We start from the raw sequence: 20,775 nt of genomic DNA on the forward strand, positions 1-20,775 counted from the left end.
GTTGTTTACATGTCATTCGGAAATCAAGGTGCCAGAGTCTGGAGGAAGACTGGGGAGAGGGAAATGCCAAACTGCCTGAAGTCCAGTGTCAAGTACCCACAGTCAGTGATGGTCTGGGGTGCCATGTCAGCTGCTGGTGTTGGTCCACTGTGTTTTATCAAGGGCAGGGTCAATGCAGCTAGCTATCAAATTTTGGAGCACTTCATGCTTCCATCTGCTGAAAAGCTTTATGGAGATGAAGATTTCATTTTTCAGCACCACCTGGCACCTGCTCACAGTGCCAAAACCACTGGTAAAAATAGTTTACTGACCATGGTATTACTGTGCTCAATTGGCCTGCCAACTCTCCTGACCTGAACCCCATAGAGAATCTTTGGGATATTGTGAAGAGAAAGTTGAGAGACGCAAGACCCAACACTCTGGATGAGCTTAAAGAGACTCTGTAACAACAAAAACCTCCCCTGGGGGGTACTCACCTCGGGTGGGGGAAGCCTCCGGATCCTAATGAGGCTTCCCACGCCGTCCTCTGTCCCACGGGGGTCTCGCCGCAGCCCTCCGAACAGCCGGCGACTGTGCCGACTGTCAGTTCAATATTTACCTTTGCTGGCTCCAGCGGGGGCGCTGTGGCAACTTTCGGCACGGAAATAGACGGAAATACCCGATCTCCGTCGGGTCCGCTCTACTGCGCAGGCGCCGGAAACTTGCGCCTGCGCAGTAGAGCAGACCCGACGGCGATCGGGTATTTCCGCCTACTTCGGCGCCGAGAGGCATCAGAGCGCCTGCGCAGGAGCCAGGAAGGTAAATAATGACGTCACCGCTGCCCGGACTGCACGGAGGGCTACAGCGAGACCCCCGAGGGACGCAGGACGGCGTGGGAAGCCTCATTAGGATCCTGAGGCTTCCCCCACCCGAGGTGAGTACCCCCCAGGGGCCGTTTTGGCGTTACAATTCCTCTTTAAGGCCGCTATCGAAGCATCCTGGGTCTCCATAACACCTGAGCAGTGCCACAGGCTGATTGCCTCCATGCCACGCCGCATTGAAGCAGTAATTTCTCTAAAAGGATTCCTGACCAAGTATTGATTACATAACTGAACATAATTATTTGAAGGTTGACTTTTGTTTTTTAAAACACTTCTTTTATTGGTCGGATGAAATATGCTAATTTTCTGAGATAGAAATTTTGCGTTTTCATGAGCTGTATGCCCGAATCATCAATATTAAAGAGACTCCGTAACAAAAATTGCATCCTGTTTTTTATCATCCTACAACTTCCAAAAGCTATTCTAATGTGTTCTGGCTTACTGCAGCACGTTCTACTATCACCATCTCTGTAATAAATCAACTTATCTCTCTCTTGTCAGACTTGTCAGGCCTGTGTCTGGAAGGCTGCCAAGTTCTTCAGTGTTGTGGTTCTGCTATGAACTCCCCCATCCAGGCCCCTCTCTGCACACTGCCTGTGTGATATTTAGATTAGTGCAGCTTCTCTCTGTTCTATTATCTTTTACAAGCTGGATAAATCCTCCTCTGAGCTGGCTGGGCTTTCACATACTGAGGAATTACATACAGGCACAGCTGTCTGCACTCTGCAGGAAGAAATAGCCTGACACTTCAGTGGAAGATAGCTGCAGGGGGAAAGAAACACACAAATGATCTCTTGAGATTCAAAAGGACGGCTGTATACAGCCTGCTTGTGTATGGATGTATTTTCTATGTGTGGACATACTGTACATCAACCTACTTCCTGTTTTGGTGGCCATTTTGTTTGTTTATAAACAAACTTTTTAAAACTGTTTTTAACCACTTTTAATGCGGCGAGGAGCGGCAAAATTGTGACAGAGGGGAATAGGAGATTTCCCCTAACGCACTGGTATGTTTACTTTTGTGCGATTTTAACAATACAGATTCTCTTTAAAACAATAAAGGGCTTGAACTACTTCAGTTGTGTGTATTTGAATCTAAAATATATGAAAGTCTAATGTTTATCAGTACATTACAGAAAATAATGAACTTTATCACAATATGCTAATTTTTAGATCCTGTACACTCAGAGCTAGTAGTCTCCCCAATGGCTACACAGAACAAGACGCAAGGTGCTAGTAGCTGTGTCAAAACAGCCCACCATACACCAAAATGTTTAAATAGAATGGAGCACAGAATCAATGTATTGGCAATAGAAAGCATTTTACCAAGAATACTTTCCATTCTTAAAATTCTGAAAATGAAAAGGTACAATTTAACTTCAGCTCTCCCAAACCACCTGATTCCTAATGCAGTAAAGTGGGAATATAACGGCTGTACTTCAGATTGTGTACAGTTGCCATCATTGCTATGGGATTATGAAAATAACCAGCAATGTTCATAGCTCAAACCTGGTTGGAAATTGTAATGGGAACATTAACGGCATCAAATCAAAAACGTACAGTAGATTCTTGTTTTAGTAAACTGATACAGCAAAACTCTGGTGGTAGTAAACTCCGTCCATGGGACCACCCTATGGCCCTGGATGATATACAATGTATGACCCATTCTGACATAGTAAACAAGTCGCAGGCCAACCTCAATGTCTAGTGGTCACCTCCCTCCCTTTTAAAGATCCCTGGTGTCTAATAGCCTCCCCTATCTCTTGTATACAGTTCCTTTGTGTCTAGTGACCCCACCCCTCAAAGTTCCCTGGTGTCTAGTGCTTTCCCCCTCCCTCAATATGGATTCCATGGTAATTTAGGTCTTCACCTCCAATATAGCTTTCCTTGGTGGTCTAGAGTAGGCCAAACAATGCAAAGTAAGTAACCACTTGCGGGCCAAATTTGATGGATCTACAGGCTAGATTTGGCCCGGGTGCCAGTTTGAAATCTAATCTATGTGGCGCACTGACTGGTTGAAGCTGCCAGTGAGCAACAGTCAAAGCTCAAGAGACACAAGACATGCAGGACAGTGCTGAGGTAAGGGGCCTGATGTTTTTGGTGGGTTTGCTTTTCTACATGGCTGGCTAGTTTACTGGTTAAGAACACAGGAGAACTGAGTTCAAATATCAGCTCTTCCTTCTCAGTAAGCCAGCACCTATTCAGTGAGGAGACTTTGGGCAAAACTCCTCAACACTGCTACAGCCGATACATCATGCCCTAGAGACTGCAGTTCTGGCGCTTTGAGTCCACCAGGAGAAAACCGTGATATAAATATTCTGTGTCTTGTACTTGGTGAAAAAAAAAATACTGCTGAAGTACATACATAGCAAAGCCAGACCTTGTGTTCTAAATGGCACACATATGCATCACTTATATATATATATATATATACATATATATACATACATACACACACTTAACCTTTTATCTTCATGACAGAACCTGGCCATATTAAGCTCATATAATGTTAAAATATACTACCCATATAGTGGAGATATACACCATTGCATAATTATGCACATACAACACAATGTAACTTACAGCTCATCTCGTTGTCTCTGTGAGAGGACCATGATTAGGATAGTCCCTGGAATACAATACAGGAGACCGTCAGGAGTTCACAAACCCCTTGGAACCCCAACAAACAATGAATTCAGCCACAGAGTGGCTTCAGCTGCAGGGTGCCTCTTCACAACGGACAGAGTTCAAAAGAAAACGAGGAGTCATTCAACAAAGGGGATTCATTCCACCTGGAAAATATAAAGAAATATACAGTGAGAACTCTGTACTAAAATCAAAATAAAGTCTTAAACTACACCTGAACTGAGAGGTATATTGAGCCTTGCAGCCATATGCATTTCCTTTTAAAGAGATTCTGTAATGAGGAAAAAAAAAAAAAAAAAAAAAAAAAAAAAAGAAAAAGTTTCCCTGGGGGGTACTCCCCTCAGTAGGGGGAAGCCTTTGGACCCCATCAAGGCTTCCCCGCCATCCTGTGTCCCACGTCCGTTTTGTTGCAGCCAACAGAACGCACAGCCGACAATTTGTCAGGCTGTGCAATATTTATCTTTTCTGCCTCCAGCGGGGGCACTGTTGCGGCTCTTTCCACAGAGATCGGCAAAAATAGCCGACCTCCGTCGTGTCCGCTCTACTGCACAGGCGACTTGTGCCTGCGCAGTAGAGCGGCCCGACAGCGATCGGCTATTTCCGCCTATCTCCGAGCCGATACTGCGCTGGAGCCAGGAAGGTAAATATTTACATCCCCGCTGTTCAGGGAGCTTTATCGCCGCCGTAGGACGACGGGGAAGCCTCAATATGATCCGGAGGCTTCCCCCACCCAAGGCGAGTACCCCCCAGGTGAACTTTTTTCTTTCCAGATTTTCTTTAAAAACACTACCAGTTCTACCAGTTGCCTCAAATACAAAAGTTAAATTGCACTTAGAATAAGACTCAAATCTTTGCAAACGTGGTTTGCGTTCCTACTGTTGCTGTGCCAGACAATTCTAAATTATAAACTTCTCAAAAGTCCGTGCTCACATTCGAAGATATAAAGAATTGAATAATCTCACAGCCGTGATCCAAAAGTCCACAGTTCCTCCCATGCAGGGTTCTTCTGCCTGGGAGGAACTGTGGACTTTTGGATCACAGCTGTGAGCTTATTCAATGCTTTATATCTTTAACTGAGCGCAGACCTTTTGAGAGGTTTATAATACTAGTTTCCTGGCAGTTTTGCTGATCTCTTTGGCTGTGGCAGCGCCATCCCTGAGACCAGCAAGCATAGGGCTACATGTTGGTTTGCAAAAGAATCAGTGTGAATCCTCCTGCAGAGGAAATGCTAATTTGGTTCATGTTGACAGGTAAGATTCAGACCGGACACACACACACACACACACACACACACACACACACACACACACACACACACACACACACACACACACACACACACACACACACACACACACACACACACACACACACACACACACACACACACACACACACACACACACACACACACACACACACACACACACACACACACACGTAAATCAAAAAATAAAAGTTTTCTATAAAAAAAGAAGAATTTCAAATGAAAATGCGTCACACACAACCTCAATGCTTGAAAACGATCCTAGAACCCTTAACTTAGGACCCTGTGTCAGCAGAAAGCTCATGAGCATTTTCTAAATTTTAGTGTGACACTGTGCATCAATTCCACATGCAACAGATGATAATCAGATTACTAAGTAAATCTGCAAATCACAACCATCTTCAGAAGAGAATCTCGCATTATACCACTTAATCTAGTCACTGGCCATCAAAAAGTTAGGGCTCAAGGCCACTTAAACTCCATAATGCTAGGAACACGATGCAATTTTCTGACAGATTTACTGTCAGATTAATTATATCCAACATGTTCGATATGATTTCCGATTGATTTTTCATAGAAGAAAAGAAAATCGATAGAACAATTATTTCCAACATGTCCGATATGATTTCCGACAGGGCTGTGGAGTCGGAGTCGGAGCAATTTTGGGTGCCTGGAGTCGGGAAAAAATGCACTGACTCCGAATGAATTTGTAACTAATTAAAATAGAAAATATGATAAAATGTTATATTTCTCAGATAAGTCATTAAAAATAATGTATATATACAGTATATATACACAGTAATAGCAATCTGATTGTGACTGTACAGTATATATGAGGTGTACACAGTAATCTCATATATGTTACGGCCAGAACCCGAAGTTTGGCCAGAACTAGAAGTGGCCGGCCACTTCGGGTTCTGGCCGGCCAATGCGCGAACTGGCCGCTGCGCTGCGGCCAATGTGAGAAATGCAACAAGTAAGGTTAATGTTATGTTGTGGCCGCAGCGCAGCGGGCAAATGTATCACATCTTAGTTTATTCAAAAAATAGTTTATTTCAGTTTTCTGCGTGCGTTTTCTGCACATCAAGGGTGTTTCTTTCCAGAAAAACGCGTGCGTTTTTTTTTTCAGCAGCTTATGTAATTGATTGAGAAAACTGACAAAATGTGCAGAATCATGAACAGAAGCGACAGCTTCCGCCGCATCAGTTGCCAGGTCCCTCCACCGTGTGTATGCGGAGGGACCTGGCGATGAGCTGTCGCCAGCCTGTCGCGCACACGCTCCCGTGTGCTAGCGACAGGCCAAAAAGTGTTGCCCGTATGGGCCATTACTCAGGCAGGGAACACACTTGTCTTTCAGTTTTCTGCGTGCGTTTTCTGCACATCAAGGGTGTTTCTTTCCAGAAAAACGCGTGCGTTTTTTTTTTCAGCAGCTTATGTAATTGATTGAGAAAACTGACAAAATGTGCAGAATCATGATGCAGAATGTCAGTTTTTTTTCTGCGTGCGAAAAACACATTAAGTGGGAACTAGCCCATTGATTAACATGAGCTCACAGAAAACGTGTACAAAAAAGTCAAGTGTGTTCCCTGCCTCAATCATTTTTCTGCACTCAAAACCATGCCCTCCTGCAACTGAACTCTGTGCTGTCTGATATCAGGTTCATTTCTGGTAAAGGAAACCACAGTATCAGAAATGCAGCCAAGCGTCAGTCATCCCCCCCACATCTACTGCATACAAGTAGACTTTGTATAGAAGTCGCACTCAATTTAAATTTTCATCACTCCTTGTGCACATTGACAAAGTCAACAAAAGTAAATGTTTCCCAGTGTTACAGGCTTCAGAAAGAGCTTGCATGGCACCTGCACCTTTGAACTAATACATACGTTCAATCCTGTGTCATTAAGCTATATTTAAAAGCAAAACTGAAAAGGATGTCTATCCCAACAGGCTCCTGCCTAGCAAAGATTGTGTCATCTAAAAAGTGTGTTGGAAAGTGGAGGAGGAGCCAATGCACAGTAGAAGGATCAAAGGTTTCAGGCAGGTGCTCAATGCATTAACCACTTCACCCCAAAGGGGTTTTGGCCCTAACTGACAAGAGCAATTGTCACCCTTCAGGGCTCATCCCTTTCATTTGCCAATAGCTTAATCACTACTAATCAAAATTAAATGATCTAGATCTTGTTTTTTTCACCACCAATTAGGCTTTTTGGGGGTTGATATTTGTTTTCAGTAATTATTTTCTATGCATTTTAAAGGGAGAGACAAGGGGGGGAAAAAATGAAAACACACTATTACTCCATTTCATCCCCTATAGTTTTAATATAAACATTGCTACTGTACATAAAACCCACACATTTTCTCTGCCTATTAGTCCTGGTTATCACAAGATTTGAATTAGGTCCCTAGTGCAAAGTATGCCGACAATTTATCATTTGGAAATGAAGTTATTTTTTCTACGTTGTGTTTGTTTTACTGATTTCACGTGCACAGCAGCAGCAGTGCTGTCCTGGAGCCGTTAAGAGGCTATAGCTGTCTAGCAGGACGTTTTAATACGCCTGCTTGTCTTTACGCGGTTAGAGGACAATAAGTTAGAAAAAGCAGGGTATCCAACCGCCTGTCGGCAGGCCAGAGTAACAGCGCCCACGGGCCGTAGTTTGCCCAGTGTTGGCCTAGTAGGTTACTGCATAGTCCAAATGCTCATGCAGACCCCTGCCCATCACTGACTAACCAGCAAGCTCATAGTGACCCAGAACTCATTGGGGTGTGTAAGGGACTACAATGGTCCTAAAAGCCCCCTTACCCATCACTGAAATCCACTACAAGGGTGCTGTGAACATCAATCTTGGATCATCTAGCAATGGAAGGTGGCCTAGTCTAATCACTCTTTTTCATAATCTACACAATCTAGAATGTTCTGGAAAAGTCCAACGCTTAGAGGACCCACTTCATAATTCACAGGATTTACAGGATCTGCTACTAAAAACACTCAAATGCCAAAGGAAGACCGCAAGTCTTAGAGAGAGTCAATATACTGATGGGTCCGGCTGTTTTGGCGGCACAAGATGGGCCTACTTGGCATTAAGCAGGTTGTTTTAATGTTTTGGTTGATCTTGATATATAAACATGCACATTGCATGGTAGAGAAAAGTTTTGTCAGCTGCTTCACAAGTGCTGTGTCAGCCATTGACGCACATGGCCCACACATGCTGACACTTGCATGCTTTCCTCATTGCATCATATTTACCCTAAGGCTGGTTTCACAGTGGGACGTTAAAATCCCACGTTACAGCAGCCAGTAACGCAGCCTAACTCACAGCACTGTAAAATCAATGTGCTGGTTCACAGTGCACACGTTGGTTTTCATAGTAACGCAGTACGTTTAAACAAAGTGCTGCATGCTGTACGTTATACTGGCTAAGCCACGTTAGACTGTTTGCACATGCTAAGTAATGTTTGAGGAGGAGGTCTCCCCTCCTCCTCCTGCGCCAGCCACATGGCTGATTAATATTCACTGCACTGTGGTGAGACTGTGGTGAGACTCTAGTGTTGTCTGGATCATGAACGAATCGTTCATTTGATCCAGATCTTTGTGAGCCGAATCATCCGGATTACCACAATGAAAGATTCGGTTCACAGTGGATGTCTGCCTGGAAGAAACAGGAACATACAGAATGTACAGTGCAGGGAAGGTCCTGTCCTGCTAGTCATTTCACCCAGTCTGCTTCCCTAGTAAAATGATTCAAATGATCCGATTCAAATGATCCGAATCCTTAAAAAGACCCATCACTAACCTGGAGTGGCTGCTTTGAGAGCTGCACAACGCAGCTCAATCTGAGGTCCAACTTCAACACCACCATGCGTTGCGTTAGGGGCACGTTATGCGACCATAAAGTCCCCTAAAACGCAACGTCTTGGTGGGAAAGTAGCCTAAAATCTCCACCGCTTTCTGTCCTATCCATCACTCCACTGATTCCTGCAGTTATCACCTAGTGTGGCTGCAGACACCCATATTTATTTCCTTATGGACTTACACTTAAGCCAGATCTCAACTTCATCTCAGTTCTAAAAGAAATGCAACAGCATAACCACCTTTAAAGAAAAAAACATTTCTTTGTTACAGCGGATACAAATCCTGAAATAAATCTGCACTGTTTCTATTTCCTGCTTTCATGGAAGCAGACATTGTTAACATCCTGTGCTTTCAAATGAGCTTTTCTGCCTTACCTGCTGTGGCGGGTGAGAGTGAGGGAGAGCAAATTACAACTTGCGATTAGACAAATGAGGGGTAATAAAGGCTTAACTCTCAAAATACATACAGGGTGCATTTCTCTACGATTTCCTTCTGTCCTTTGCAAGACTTCAGGTCCACTTTAAAGGGAACCTTAAATGAGAGGAATGTGGATGTTGCATTTTAAAAAAGACAACAGAAGTGAGAAGAATATGGAGGCTGCCATATTTATTTCCTTTTAAATACATGTTGCCTGGCAGCCATGCTGTTCTATCTGGCTGCAGAAGTGTGAATCACACCAGAAATAAGCATGCAGCTAATCTGGTCAGATCTGACAATGTCAGAAACACCTGATTTGCTGCATGCTTGTTCAGGGTCTATGGTTAAACGTATTAGAGGCAGAGGATCATTAGAGCTGCCAGGCAACTGGTATGGTTTAAAAGGAACTAAATATGGCAGCCTTCATATCCCACTTGCTTCAGTTGTCCTTTAAACAATATCAGTTGCTTGTCGGTCCTGCTGATCTTTTTGGCTGCAGTAGTGGCTGAAACACACCGGAAACAAGCATGCAGCTAATCCAGTATGACTTCAGTCAGAGCCCCTGATCTGCATTCTTGTTCATGTGCTGTGGCTAAAAGTATTAGAGACACACAGGATCTGCAGGAGAGTCAGGCAACTGGTTTTATTTTAAAAGGAAAAATCCATATCCTCGGTTTAGGTTCCTGAAGTGAGAGGGATATGGAGGCCGATGTCTTCACTGCTTTATAAATAATGCCAGTTACCTGGCTGTCATGCTGAACTTTTGGCTTTAGTGGTGTTTGAGTCACAGACCTGCAACAAGCATGGAGTCAGACCAGAGTCAAGCCATCTGATGTGCATGCTCCTTGGTTAGTGGCATACAGTATTAGAAACAGAGAAACAGAATGAGCACAGATGTCAGGCAACTGGTATTGACTATAAGGGAATATCAGCCACTTCAGGCTCACACACCTGCATTATCCACCGTGCACTTAATTTTTTGACTTATTCGCACTTGACGTACACAACTCAACTTGCGCTTCGTCCGACAAAAAAAAAAAAAAGTGCGCTCTTGTAACCAGGGCTTCCACCTCCGCAATTTTTTCACATTACATGAATACTAGGGAGATAAGCAGGCAAACTGGCAAGGACTGAGCTGCCCTGTTTTGTTATTAAACAGCATTCTGGTCAGTGACAAGCTTTGATGGCCAACAGAATATAGTGTGCCAGCTAACTAGTATAAAACTAAGGAGCTTAAAGAAAATGAATTATGTACAGAGTAGACTCAACAGTCTTGCTTACACCTGCATCATATAAACAAAATTGTCCATATTTTTAATTAACTGTAATGACTACGGCCTGGAACCCACTAGGACCGCTTTGAGATTTGAAAAGCTCTTGCTAACGTAATGCTATGGGTGCGATCCCACTTGAGGGATGCAATTTTATAGTGCTAGTGGGTTTGAGCCCTAATGGTGCATAAACACAAACATTCAATCTTGATTGGCAAATGAATGCCCAATTTTACCACCTTCATGTAGTATCAGAGCTTGCCTACACACATCTGTTACAGTATTAAGTCTGGTTGCCCTTATACTACATGGAAGCAGTAAAATGGACCAGTAGACATTGGATGAGTGTATGCACCCCAAATCTGTCTACATACCTTAGAACAGGGTCTTCAAGTACCCACCAACAGTGCGTGTTTTGCAGAAAACCACAAACATTGACAGGTGAGGTCATTAGTGTCTCAGCAGAGCTCATTAACTGTGGCTTTCCACAAAAACATGCACCTTTGGTGGTACTGGAGGACAAAGTTGAGTAAATCTGCGCTAGATGACACTTAAAGACTGCCAATCAGGACTGTCTCATCTAAGTTATAACGTGTAGGTGTTCCCAGACATCGCAAAAAAATCCTGCATCACAAATCCTTAAAATGTGCATTTGCGAAGTCCCACTGAATTCTACCGAACGGGAGACAAAGTTACCCGATTTTCACAACTATTCTGTCCAACACAAGTTTTCATAGTTTCAATCCTGAACTGAACTGAGGCATCCCCACTAGTCTGCCCAACACACGTTTCACTAGCTGGAATTCTGTACTGAGGTGTCACTGCTCTTCCCACTAACACGTTTCACTAGCTGGAATCATGTACTGAGGCATCACTGCTCTTCTCACCAGCACACGTTTCACTAGCTGGAATCATGTACTGAGGCATCACTGCTCTTCCCACCAACACGTTTCACTAGCTGGAATCATGTACTGAGGCATCACTGCTCTTCTCACCAGCACACGTTTCACTAGCTGGAATCATGTACTGAGGCATCACTGCTCCTCTCACCACCACACCTCTCACTAGCTGGAATCCTGTACTGAGGCATCACTGCTCTTCTCACCAGCACACGTTTCACTAGCTGGAATCATGTACTGAGGCATCACTGCTCCTCTCACCACCACACCTCTCACTAGCTGGAATCATGTACTGAGGCATCACTGCTCTTCTCACCAGCACACGTTTCACTAGCTGGAATCATGTACTAAGAAAGGCAAAGGCTTGTGTGCTAAATCAATAGCCTGCATGCTTTATCATTTCCAGAAATATTCAGAAACCGAATATTTGAAATTAATCATTTCATGCATTTCTAAAGTTTGAGTTTTTTTCTCAATGAAATAAACTACTACAATACAACCTAGCTATGTTCCTAATTTTATAGTAATGAATTACTATTCCTTGGACTAAATACCAGTTTCTCAGCAGTCCGGTTATAAGGTGGTAGTAGTATGCTGCAGTCCAACGTTCCGTATTAGAGGTCATAAAACTGTGGCAGTGAAAAACGCTTGCCAACAGATGTAGAAAAGATTTAGATATACATGCAGCAGTGCACTCCAATGCCAGCTCTGCATACAGGGGCTGCAAACAGGCCACCCAAGCTAAATCAACCGCTAATAGGCCACCACCCAAACAATTTGGGTGTCAAAAAGTTGCCTTTTCCATGGCGTTATATGGTACTGACCCCCTTTAGCATGCACTTTCAGCATATTGAAGGATGTCAGTGCTGCAAGCTTGCAATGCAGTATGATAGGAATACCCCCTTAAACATAATCACTTCTCTTCCTTTGACCTACATAAGTCATCAATCTTGCTATGCACCGCTCCAAGAATGAAAGTAGCTTTACTAAGGGCTCTTTCACACTAGAGGCTGCGGTAGAAAAGGCTGAAAGTCAGCCTTTTGCTTAACGCCAATACATAGCGTTTTCAAAGTGTTTTGAAAGCGTTTTACAGCTCACATGAAAACGTCTTTTTTTCTATAAAAATAAGTGAACAAGTCAGCTGTAAAACGCTTTGAAAACGCTGAAGTTAGCGTTTTCCATTGACTATCATTGAAACGCCAACAGCCAACTTCGGCTGTAAACAGCCCTGAAAAAGCTCCTGGGAGCGTTGAAACGCAACACTCCAAAACGTCGAGTTAGATGTGAAAGGTAAAATGAAAGTCTATGGACTTTCATTTTACCTTAGAAAACGCCAACTTCGGCTGTGGCGTTAAAACGCCGATAAAGTCCTCTGGTGTGAAAGGGCCCTAAAGTTTTTAAGTACACACACACACACGCTATATTGTTACAGTGAAAACTTTAAAGTACTTCTAAACCGGTAAATTCTGATTTATGTGCAGTACGGTGACATATGTCACAGCATAAGCCACACCTTCCTGCGCTCCCCAGTGGCCCCTGCTCTGCTCAGCCATAATCTCTGACATCGAATATGGGTGGGGAGGAAGTGTCAGTTCCCCTTCTGTCCGTATGTCACCTTAACGGCCCAACATCATTGTGTGTGATGGCACACAGTGCATGAGAGCTGTGACTTGTGTGGGCTTAGGAAAATTGATCTCAGAATTAACGTACACAAATTTCTACACAGTACACCCTGCCCCCTAAAAACACCACTCTAGTAATGTCCAGATGCGACTGTAATATCCACCTTTTGCTCCGGCACCAGCAAACTCATCAGCAGGAGTTTGCAAACATGACTCTTCACACAGCAAGCAGGAGATAGACTTTCTCAGGCTTCTTAAATGTTTACGATATTTATTCAAGTAACAGAAATACAGATAGATACAGTTTATCATCTCCTTGCAAAGCAGACTTCCATGTTGCGTTACAGCGGCGTGAGTACCTTCCTTCTGAAAGTACCCAGGTCTTCTTGTATCTACTCTATGTTACATCTAGACTACCTATGTACAGCATACATCATATCAGATTACAGAAAGGAATGAACATACTTAGAGAAACAATTGGGTTCCAGTCAGTAGAAGTCAGAGATGAAGGGCATGAAAGTATGAAGCAGAGTGAGCTCTGAGCGCCCCCCCCCCCCCCTCTAAGTGTTTAATACCGAATAGGAAAGAGTTAAACGTGACATCATATTCGCCATCCCCTAGACCCGACTATTGGATGAGCCCTATCGTGGTGTCATAATACCCACCCACTCGATTAATAATCAATGAGGCATTTGGCCTATATGCAGGACCGTGAATGTTTAGTAAATATGGCCAATGTTTTCTGTTCCTGTGGTTGAGGTCAGAGTAGTCCGATGGCCTTCTTTTAGGAACATGTTCTCAGTATCTGCGTGTATCCTCTGCTACACGCAGACCCTGAGATGCCTCTGCCTGCATCACAAAACCTCTATTTATTTTAAAGGCATACACTGCGGACAAGCCTTTTACATAAAACTCAGGCCAAGTAACTGAGGCCTACTTAAATTATAACAATCCCCCCTAAAACGGCTTGACCCGCAGATCCCAGCGTCTGAACCTCCCAGTACCTGGTTTCTTTTCTTTTATGTTTCACTTTTCGATGTTCGTGCTCACACAACTTCTCTCTCTTCCAGGGGTAATCGCCTAGAGCAGAGAAGTTGTGTGAGCACGAACATCGAAAAGTGAAACATAAAAGAAAAGAAACCAGGTACTGGGAGGTTCAGACGCTGGGATCTGCGGGTCAAGCCGTTTTAGGGGGGATTGTTATAATTTAAGTAGGCCTCAATTACTTGGCCTGAGTTTTATGTAAAAGGCTTGTACTGCTATACAAGATAAAGTCTATGATTGTTCAGTACTAGCGCCACTCTGGCAAACCATTTCTCCAATGATTAAGATTCTCTTCAGATTCGCAGGATAGGCAAGCCTCCACCATACCCAGTCATACGGCACTTACTGATCTAGACAACCCGGGTCACAGTGCACTGGGGATATTCCCAGGTCACCCCTGACCTATATATGACCACTGTGGGACTTCAATACCTTTGCTTTAAATTGGCATTCTATACACCATACAATGGTATCAAAAGTTAAGCATTCCATGCACTTTGCTTACCTGGCAATATTGAAATGCTTACCTGGCGATACCATTGCATGGTGTATAGAATGCAGATTTGAGTTTACAGTACAGGCAAACCAAGGTACTTTCCCATTTCTAATACTGGTGGGTTGGATAATCTCCCCAAAACCATAATGTAGCAGGTAAAGTGGCTTTAGACAATCTGGTTGCTCCAATATGTACAATTTGCTTGATTGGTTTGCAACTTAAGGGAAAAAAAACAGAAGGAAAAAAAAAACACAGGCTTGAAGCGCAGTGTTCAGCACTGGCGCTCAGTACTCCTGGGAAATCGCTCTAAAAGGCAATACCCAGAAGACTTATAATGCAGAATGACTCACGAGATCCAGCCTGTACTTCAGTTCATCAACACTCACTTGAGTAAACAGAAAACACCACTGCATTTTCTTACATGTACATACAACACCAGGCTGCCTATTAAACTACAATGAAAACAAAAATCTCAGGAGCTAAGCACAACTGGGGCACTGCAGACCAAGCATGGACCATTACAGCTGAATAGAACCATTTCTGCTATTACAGACCACATATTTGCTCCTGTGCTGAACAAAGACAGATCAATGACAAAAATAGGCGTAGTCATATGTGACCACTTTAATATCCTTCATGAAAATGAGGTTCCCATAACATCTATTAAAACTCTAGTACAGCTTTAACAGATTTTTCCATTGTTCGAGACTGACAAAATGTTCATATTTAAGACAGCTATTCCTAACACTCCATACAGGTCCAATGCTACTACAAAAAACAGACCAGCCTCACAGTAGAGCAAAATAATGTAAACAAAATAAACACAAAACAAGACATTTTACAGCTAACCGCCAGCACAGATTGTGTGTGCAGTCACTGCTCATGCTACTTGGGTGATTATCTGATTTATACAGTCTATAAATCCTAGTGAGCTTATTGTTCAGTGTCATCTGGGGATCCTCCTACAGTAGAATCATTCATAAACACATGGTATTGATTCAAATTTTTTAATAAATTCAGCAAATTTTGTAAGATTTTTTTTGACTACCTGACCCACAGATGTAATCAAATCAGTTGCTTTTCAGAAGATGTAAACATAATGGCATACATTCATCCATAGCAACAAAACAAAAAAATCAGTATTTGCTGAATCGGTAAGAAAAATTATACAGTAAATCAGATGGCTTTGTTTTGTTCTGGACACTTATCTATACTCTAAATAACTTCCACACTAGGGTAGATTGATGGGAATAAATCCCTAAATCCGTGGTTCTCAACCCATTTGAATTCATTACATGACACCAAACACTCAGATCTCGGTGACATCACACAAAAGAGGAAAATAATCACAAAATGGATGGAAAGAGTGCAGTGGGACAGTGAGGCCTGATGAGAACACCACTATTTCTGTATTCGGGGCTTAACTTAAAACAAACCTGGCCATAACTAAATTTCCATATTAATGAGCTATGATCTAGTTTCGGATTTAATAGTGGTAGCTGCTAATCAGTGGCGGCTGCTGCTGCTGCCGCTGGCACAATTACTACTGCTACTGGAACCATGGTAACTGCTGCCTAGTGCAGAGATGCTTCTCTCTGGTTTCATTAGATAAAATCTAAAAAAGGTCTCCAAATGGAAACTACACACTTTATATGTAAAAGGCGTGAACTTACTTTATTCACCATTGGCCTTTGAGGGTTATTGCTATTTATTGTTTGAGCTGTGTCCCACCCTGCTCCATTCTGCTTCCCTCTCCGCTCAAAGTTAGAGCGGGGCTACAAAAAGATGGCCGCCAACGTCCACAAATGCAGACTTGGTGACAATGTTCTTGTAACCCTGCTATAACTGTAACTGGAGCAGAGGGGGCAGCAGAGTGGAGAAGCAAAAAAGAGCAGCGACATATACCCGAAGATGTCGCAGCACACTGGTTGGGAGCAGATGCCCAAAAAAGAAAAAAAAAAAAAAATATATGACCATTTAAAGAAACATACTGAGGAAAAGAATAGAACAAGAACCAGAGGGAAGCGAGAAAAAACAACAATTAGTCTCTACTTGTGCAGATAATACTGGAGGTATGTAAAGCACCATGGGCCTTGTGCATGAAAAAGTAGCAGTAAATCTGCATATGTCAGTGGAAAACCCATGGTCTGCTGCTGTTTTTCAGGCTGGTTGCAAGAGAGTTAATGCCGGATAACATTTGTAAGACAAAAAGAATGGCACAGACACTGGAAGCAGCCTGGGGAAAAAGAGGTAAAATGAGAACAAAACAGGAGGAAGCCGCATTACCACTTCCACTTTGCAATCACCGACAAAAGTGTTCTCAGTCCTCCCACAGGATTGTCTGCACTCCAGAGTATCCCTTATTAGCGATGACACTGCTGATAGCATGTGGAATGCAGTATAGGCTACTTTCACTTTTAGTGCAGATCAGAGCGCCTACTCACTGCAAAACTGAGGTATCGGAGCCACTTACAGGAAGCATAGGGTCCCTAAAAAAAGAAAAAAAAAAAAAAAAACAAAGTCCGTTCTACCCAATATTTTCGGACATGTCAGATGGCATGTTAGGATCAGACGGGGTGATACATGCTAGAAATGTCAGAAGAAATCTGTAAAGACTTCAGATTTTTATTGGATAAAATCATTCCAGATTACTTTGGCCACAAATCTAAAAAGTGTTTACATAAGTTTGTGCACTTTGCAGACTGAGACGAGTACGACAATCTGTCTACATACCCACGACGCAATTTGAGAACTATCAGATCATGCAATATTAAAGGGGTTCTTTCACGAATTAGGAAAAAAATAAAACGTGGTTTATGCATAAACTATTAAACATCCTTGTAAAATCGTGTAAACAGTTTTAAAAAAAAAAATGGTTTCATCAATATAACGTGTTGTAAATAGTGACGGATGACAGCTGGGAGGCTAATCCATTTGTTAGGGGGGGTTTTTCTTACTTTCTTTTCACAACCATAACTGCTGCCTACATAGTTTTCAAGTGGTTTAAAAAGTGGTTTATGTATAAACTATTAAACATCCTAATAGTGTAAAAAGTTTTTTTTTTTTAAAAAAATGGTTTATCAATATAACATGTATTGTAAATTGTGACGTGTAAAGGACTGGGAGGCTAATCCATTTGTTAAGGGTGTTTTTTTTTTTTTTTTTTTTTTTTTTACACTTTTACAACCATAACTGCTGCCTACATAGTTTTCAGTGGTATAACCCACTTTTAGCAGGAATTGCCGTTATAACCCTAATAGCTGAGCTCCGCTGAGCTGCTGAATATGTGTTTGCAAAACAATCATTGAATCGAATCTGACAAAGAATCATATGGTGTAGATGGGACTGATTCTCCCTGCAGCTTATGACTTTTCACAAAAAGGAGTCTCTGCAGGGGTCTGGTTGCCTAGCAATAATGTAAACACATATTCAGCAGCTCAGCAGTTAGGGTTATAACGGCGATTCCTGCTAGAAGTGGGTTATACCACTGAAAACTATGTAGGCAGCAGTTATGGTTGTAAAATTAAGGAAAAAAAAATAAAAAAAACACCCCTAACAAATGGATTAGCCTCCCAGTCCATTATACGTCACTATTTACAATACATGTTATATTGATAAACCATTCATTTTTTTTTAAAATGTACACTATTTTAGAAGGATGTTTAATAGTTTATGCATAAACCACTTTATTTTTTCCTCATTCGCGGAAGAACCACTTTAAGGAAAATTTGTTAAAGAGAAACCGTAACCAAGAACTGAACTTCATTCCAATAAGTAGCTGATACTCCCTTTCCCATGAGAAATCTATTCCTTTTCTCAAGCTGATCATCAGGGGAGGCTCTGTATGGCTGATATTGTGGTGAACCCCCCCGTGTGATGTCAGCGCTTTAAAGCGCTGAGGTATTAACACCACACTGGGTGCCTTGTTGCATTGTGGGAAATAAAAGCGGTTTCCAACTGCCAAAAAAAAGCAAGCAGCATCTCCTTACAACAACATCACCTGCCAGCGGTAAAATTTTCACCATGTGATAAATTACTGAATGTAAAACAGGGAGAGGAAAGATTTTACAATGAGCAAACACTGACTAAATCATTTATACATAATTATTGTAAAAATTAAGCACTTTTTTACTACATAATTTTCATTTGAATTCTTGTTTAATGTTAAAGGGAACCTAAACAGAGGGATATGGCTGTTTCCTTTTAAACAATACCAGTTGCCTGGCAGTCCTAATCTCTTTGGCTGAATCACATACATGAAACAAGCATGCAGCTAATCCAGTCTGATTTCAGTCAGAGCACCTGATCTGCATGCTTGTTCAGGGGCTGTGGCTAAAAGTATTAGAGACACAGGATCAGCAGGAGAGTCAGGTAACGGGCATTATTTTAAAAGGAAAAATCCATATCTTTCTCAGTTTAGGTTCCCTTTAAAGTATGTCCGACTACCCATTCGTATTGAACAACCGTTATGACAGATTGATTGACTTACACACTAATTACCAGGATAGTCTCTGCGACCTGTGATTCTGGAAGATGGATCAGGGAATGATTGTTAGTCACTGGAAATCCCCAGATTCATCTTCCGGTAAGTACTCAAATTCAACCCAATTTAAAAGGACTCTGCCAGATGGTGCACGATTTTCCCATTAATTTTTGACACCATCCAAGAGTGAACTCGATCCTAGAGATGACAACAAAGTTTCCCAATGTCATGCACATGTCACTAGGCAATAGCGTCTATATAGAGGGGAGGAAAGATTATAGCACTGGAAACCATTTCCATGGGTGAAGAAAAAAAAAAAGAAAAAAGAGGGAAATAATGTGGGCAGTGATGAGTGTTCTGACGTAAATATCCTTTTCACCTGATTCAGAACAGTAACTGTGTTTGTACACGGAGGCCATGGCAGGGAGGGTTAACAGACAACTGAAGTGAGAGTGATATGGAGGCTGACATTTATTTCCTTTCAAACAATACAAGTTGCATGGCAGACCTCTTTGGCTGTAGCAGTGTCTGAACAACACCAGAAACAAGAATGCAGATACCTGGTAAGATCTGACAAAGTCAGAAACATCTGATATTATACATGCTTGTTCAGGGTCTATGGCTAAAAATATTAGATGATCAGCAGGACAGCCAGGCAGCCAGTATTTCTTAGAAGGAAATAACTATGGCAGCCTCCATATTACTCACTTCAGTTGTCCTCTAAGCCAGTGTTCCAACCAGGGCTGTGGAGTCGGAGTCGTGGAGTCGGGCAATTTTGGGTGCCTGGAGTCGGAGTCGGGAAAAATGCACCGACTCCGACTCCTAATGAATTTGTAACTGTAATTAAAATAGAAAATATGATAAAATGTTCTATTTCTCAGGTAATAGTCATTAAAAATAATGTATATATACAGTAATAGCTGTGCTTAGTCCACAAAAATGAAATAAACCAATCAAAATTAGTTACTTGTGCTGCTTCAATAAAGCAGTCCCCGTATTTTTAAGGTCAGATATACATATCTGATTGTGACTGTATATATGATGCGTACACAGGAATCTCATATATACACTAAATAACATCTATGCTGTAAGAATAAAGCCTGATGTGTAGCTGTGTCACTAATAGAGATGGTCAATGAGATGGAAATAATTCTGCACTGATGCTGATTTATGCAAATGTATGCACTCCCTTTGCTGATGAAATCAAATAATTTGATAGGTTATTAAAATTTGGTTTGGTGACTACAAATTAAAGGGTACCTGAGACGGATGAAAAGTAAAGTTTTATACATACCTGGGGCTTCCTCCAGCCCCCTTCAGGCTAATCAGTCCCTCACTGTCCTCCACCACCCGGATCTTCTGCTACGAGTCCTGGTAATTCAGCCAGTCAGCGCAGTCCGGCCGCATGCCACTCCCACAGCCAGGAACATTCTGCACCTGCGCAATAGTGCTGCACAGGTGTAGTATGCTCCTAGCGGTGGAGTGTGTTCATGCGCACTACGCCAGACTGGCTCAAGTACCTGGACTCATAGCAGAAGATCCAGGTGGTGGAGGAGGACAACGAGGGACTGATTATCCTGAAGGCGGCTGGAGGAAGCCCCAGGTATGTATAAAACTTTAATTTCATCTGTCTCAGGTTTACTTTGTTACACAGTAGTACTATACTCTACATATGCACTCCTCACAGAGCTGCAGGGAATCCACTGAGAATGCTGTGCACATTGAACACAGAGGTGTTGTCTGTTTACAATCTCCTCATTCCCCTGCAGAGTACCTGCACATCATTCTTACATGTACCCACACTTACATTGCCTAGGGCCTGATAGATGTTCTTTGTTCCGGTTTGTACCTTTTACAAGTACTATTACTAAGGACTAGTTTTAGTCTAAAGGGAATAAATATAGTAGTCTACATATCCTT

General features: G+C 42.3%; 1 protein-coding gene across 1 annotated transcript in view; it reads right to left on the reverse strand.

The window, feature by feature from the left end:
- The window catches only part of PAFAH1B1 (platelet activating factor acetylhydrolase 1b regulatory subunit 1), a 123,365-nt gene that overhangs the window by 72,332 nt on the left and 30,258 nt on the right, over positions 1 to 20,775 (reverse strand). The window contains exon 2 of the mRNA XM_068270237.1: positions 3,444 to 3,652. Within this exon, the coding sequence (XP_068126338.1) occupies positions 3,444 to 3,475 (32 nt within the window). The 5' untranslated portion in view covers positions 3,476 to 3,652. The remainder of the gene's footprint in view (positions 1 to 3,443; positions 3,653 to 20,775) is intronic.

The sequence above is a fragment of the Hyperolius riggenbachi genome, chromosome 2, assembly GCF_040937935.1.
Source record: "Hyperolius riggenbachi isolate aHypRig1 chromosome 2, aHypRig1.pri, whole genome shotgun sequence".
Taxonomy (NCBI): Eukaryota; Metazoa; Chordata; class Amphibia; order Anura; family Hyperoliidae; genus Hyperolius; species Hyperolius riggenbachi.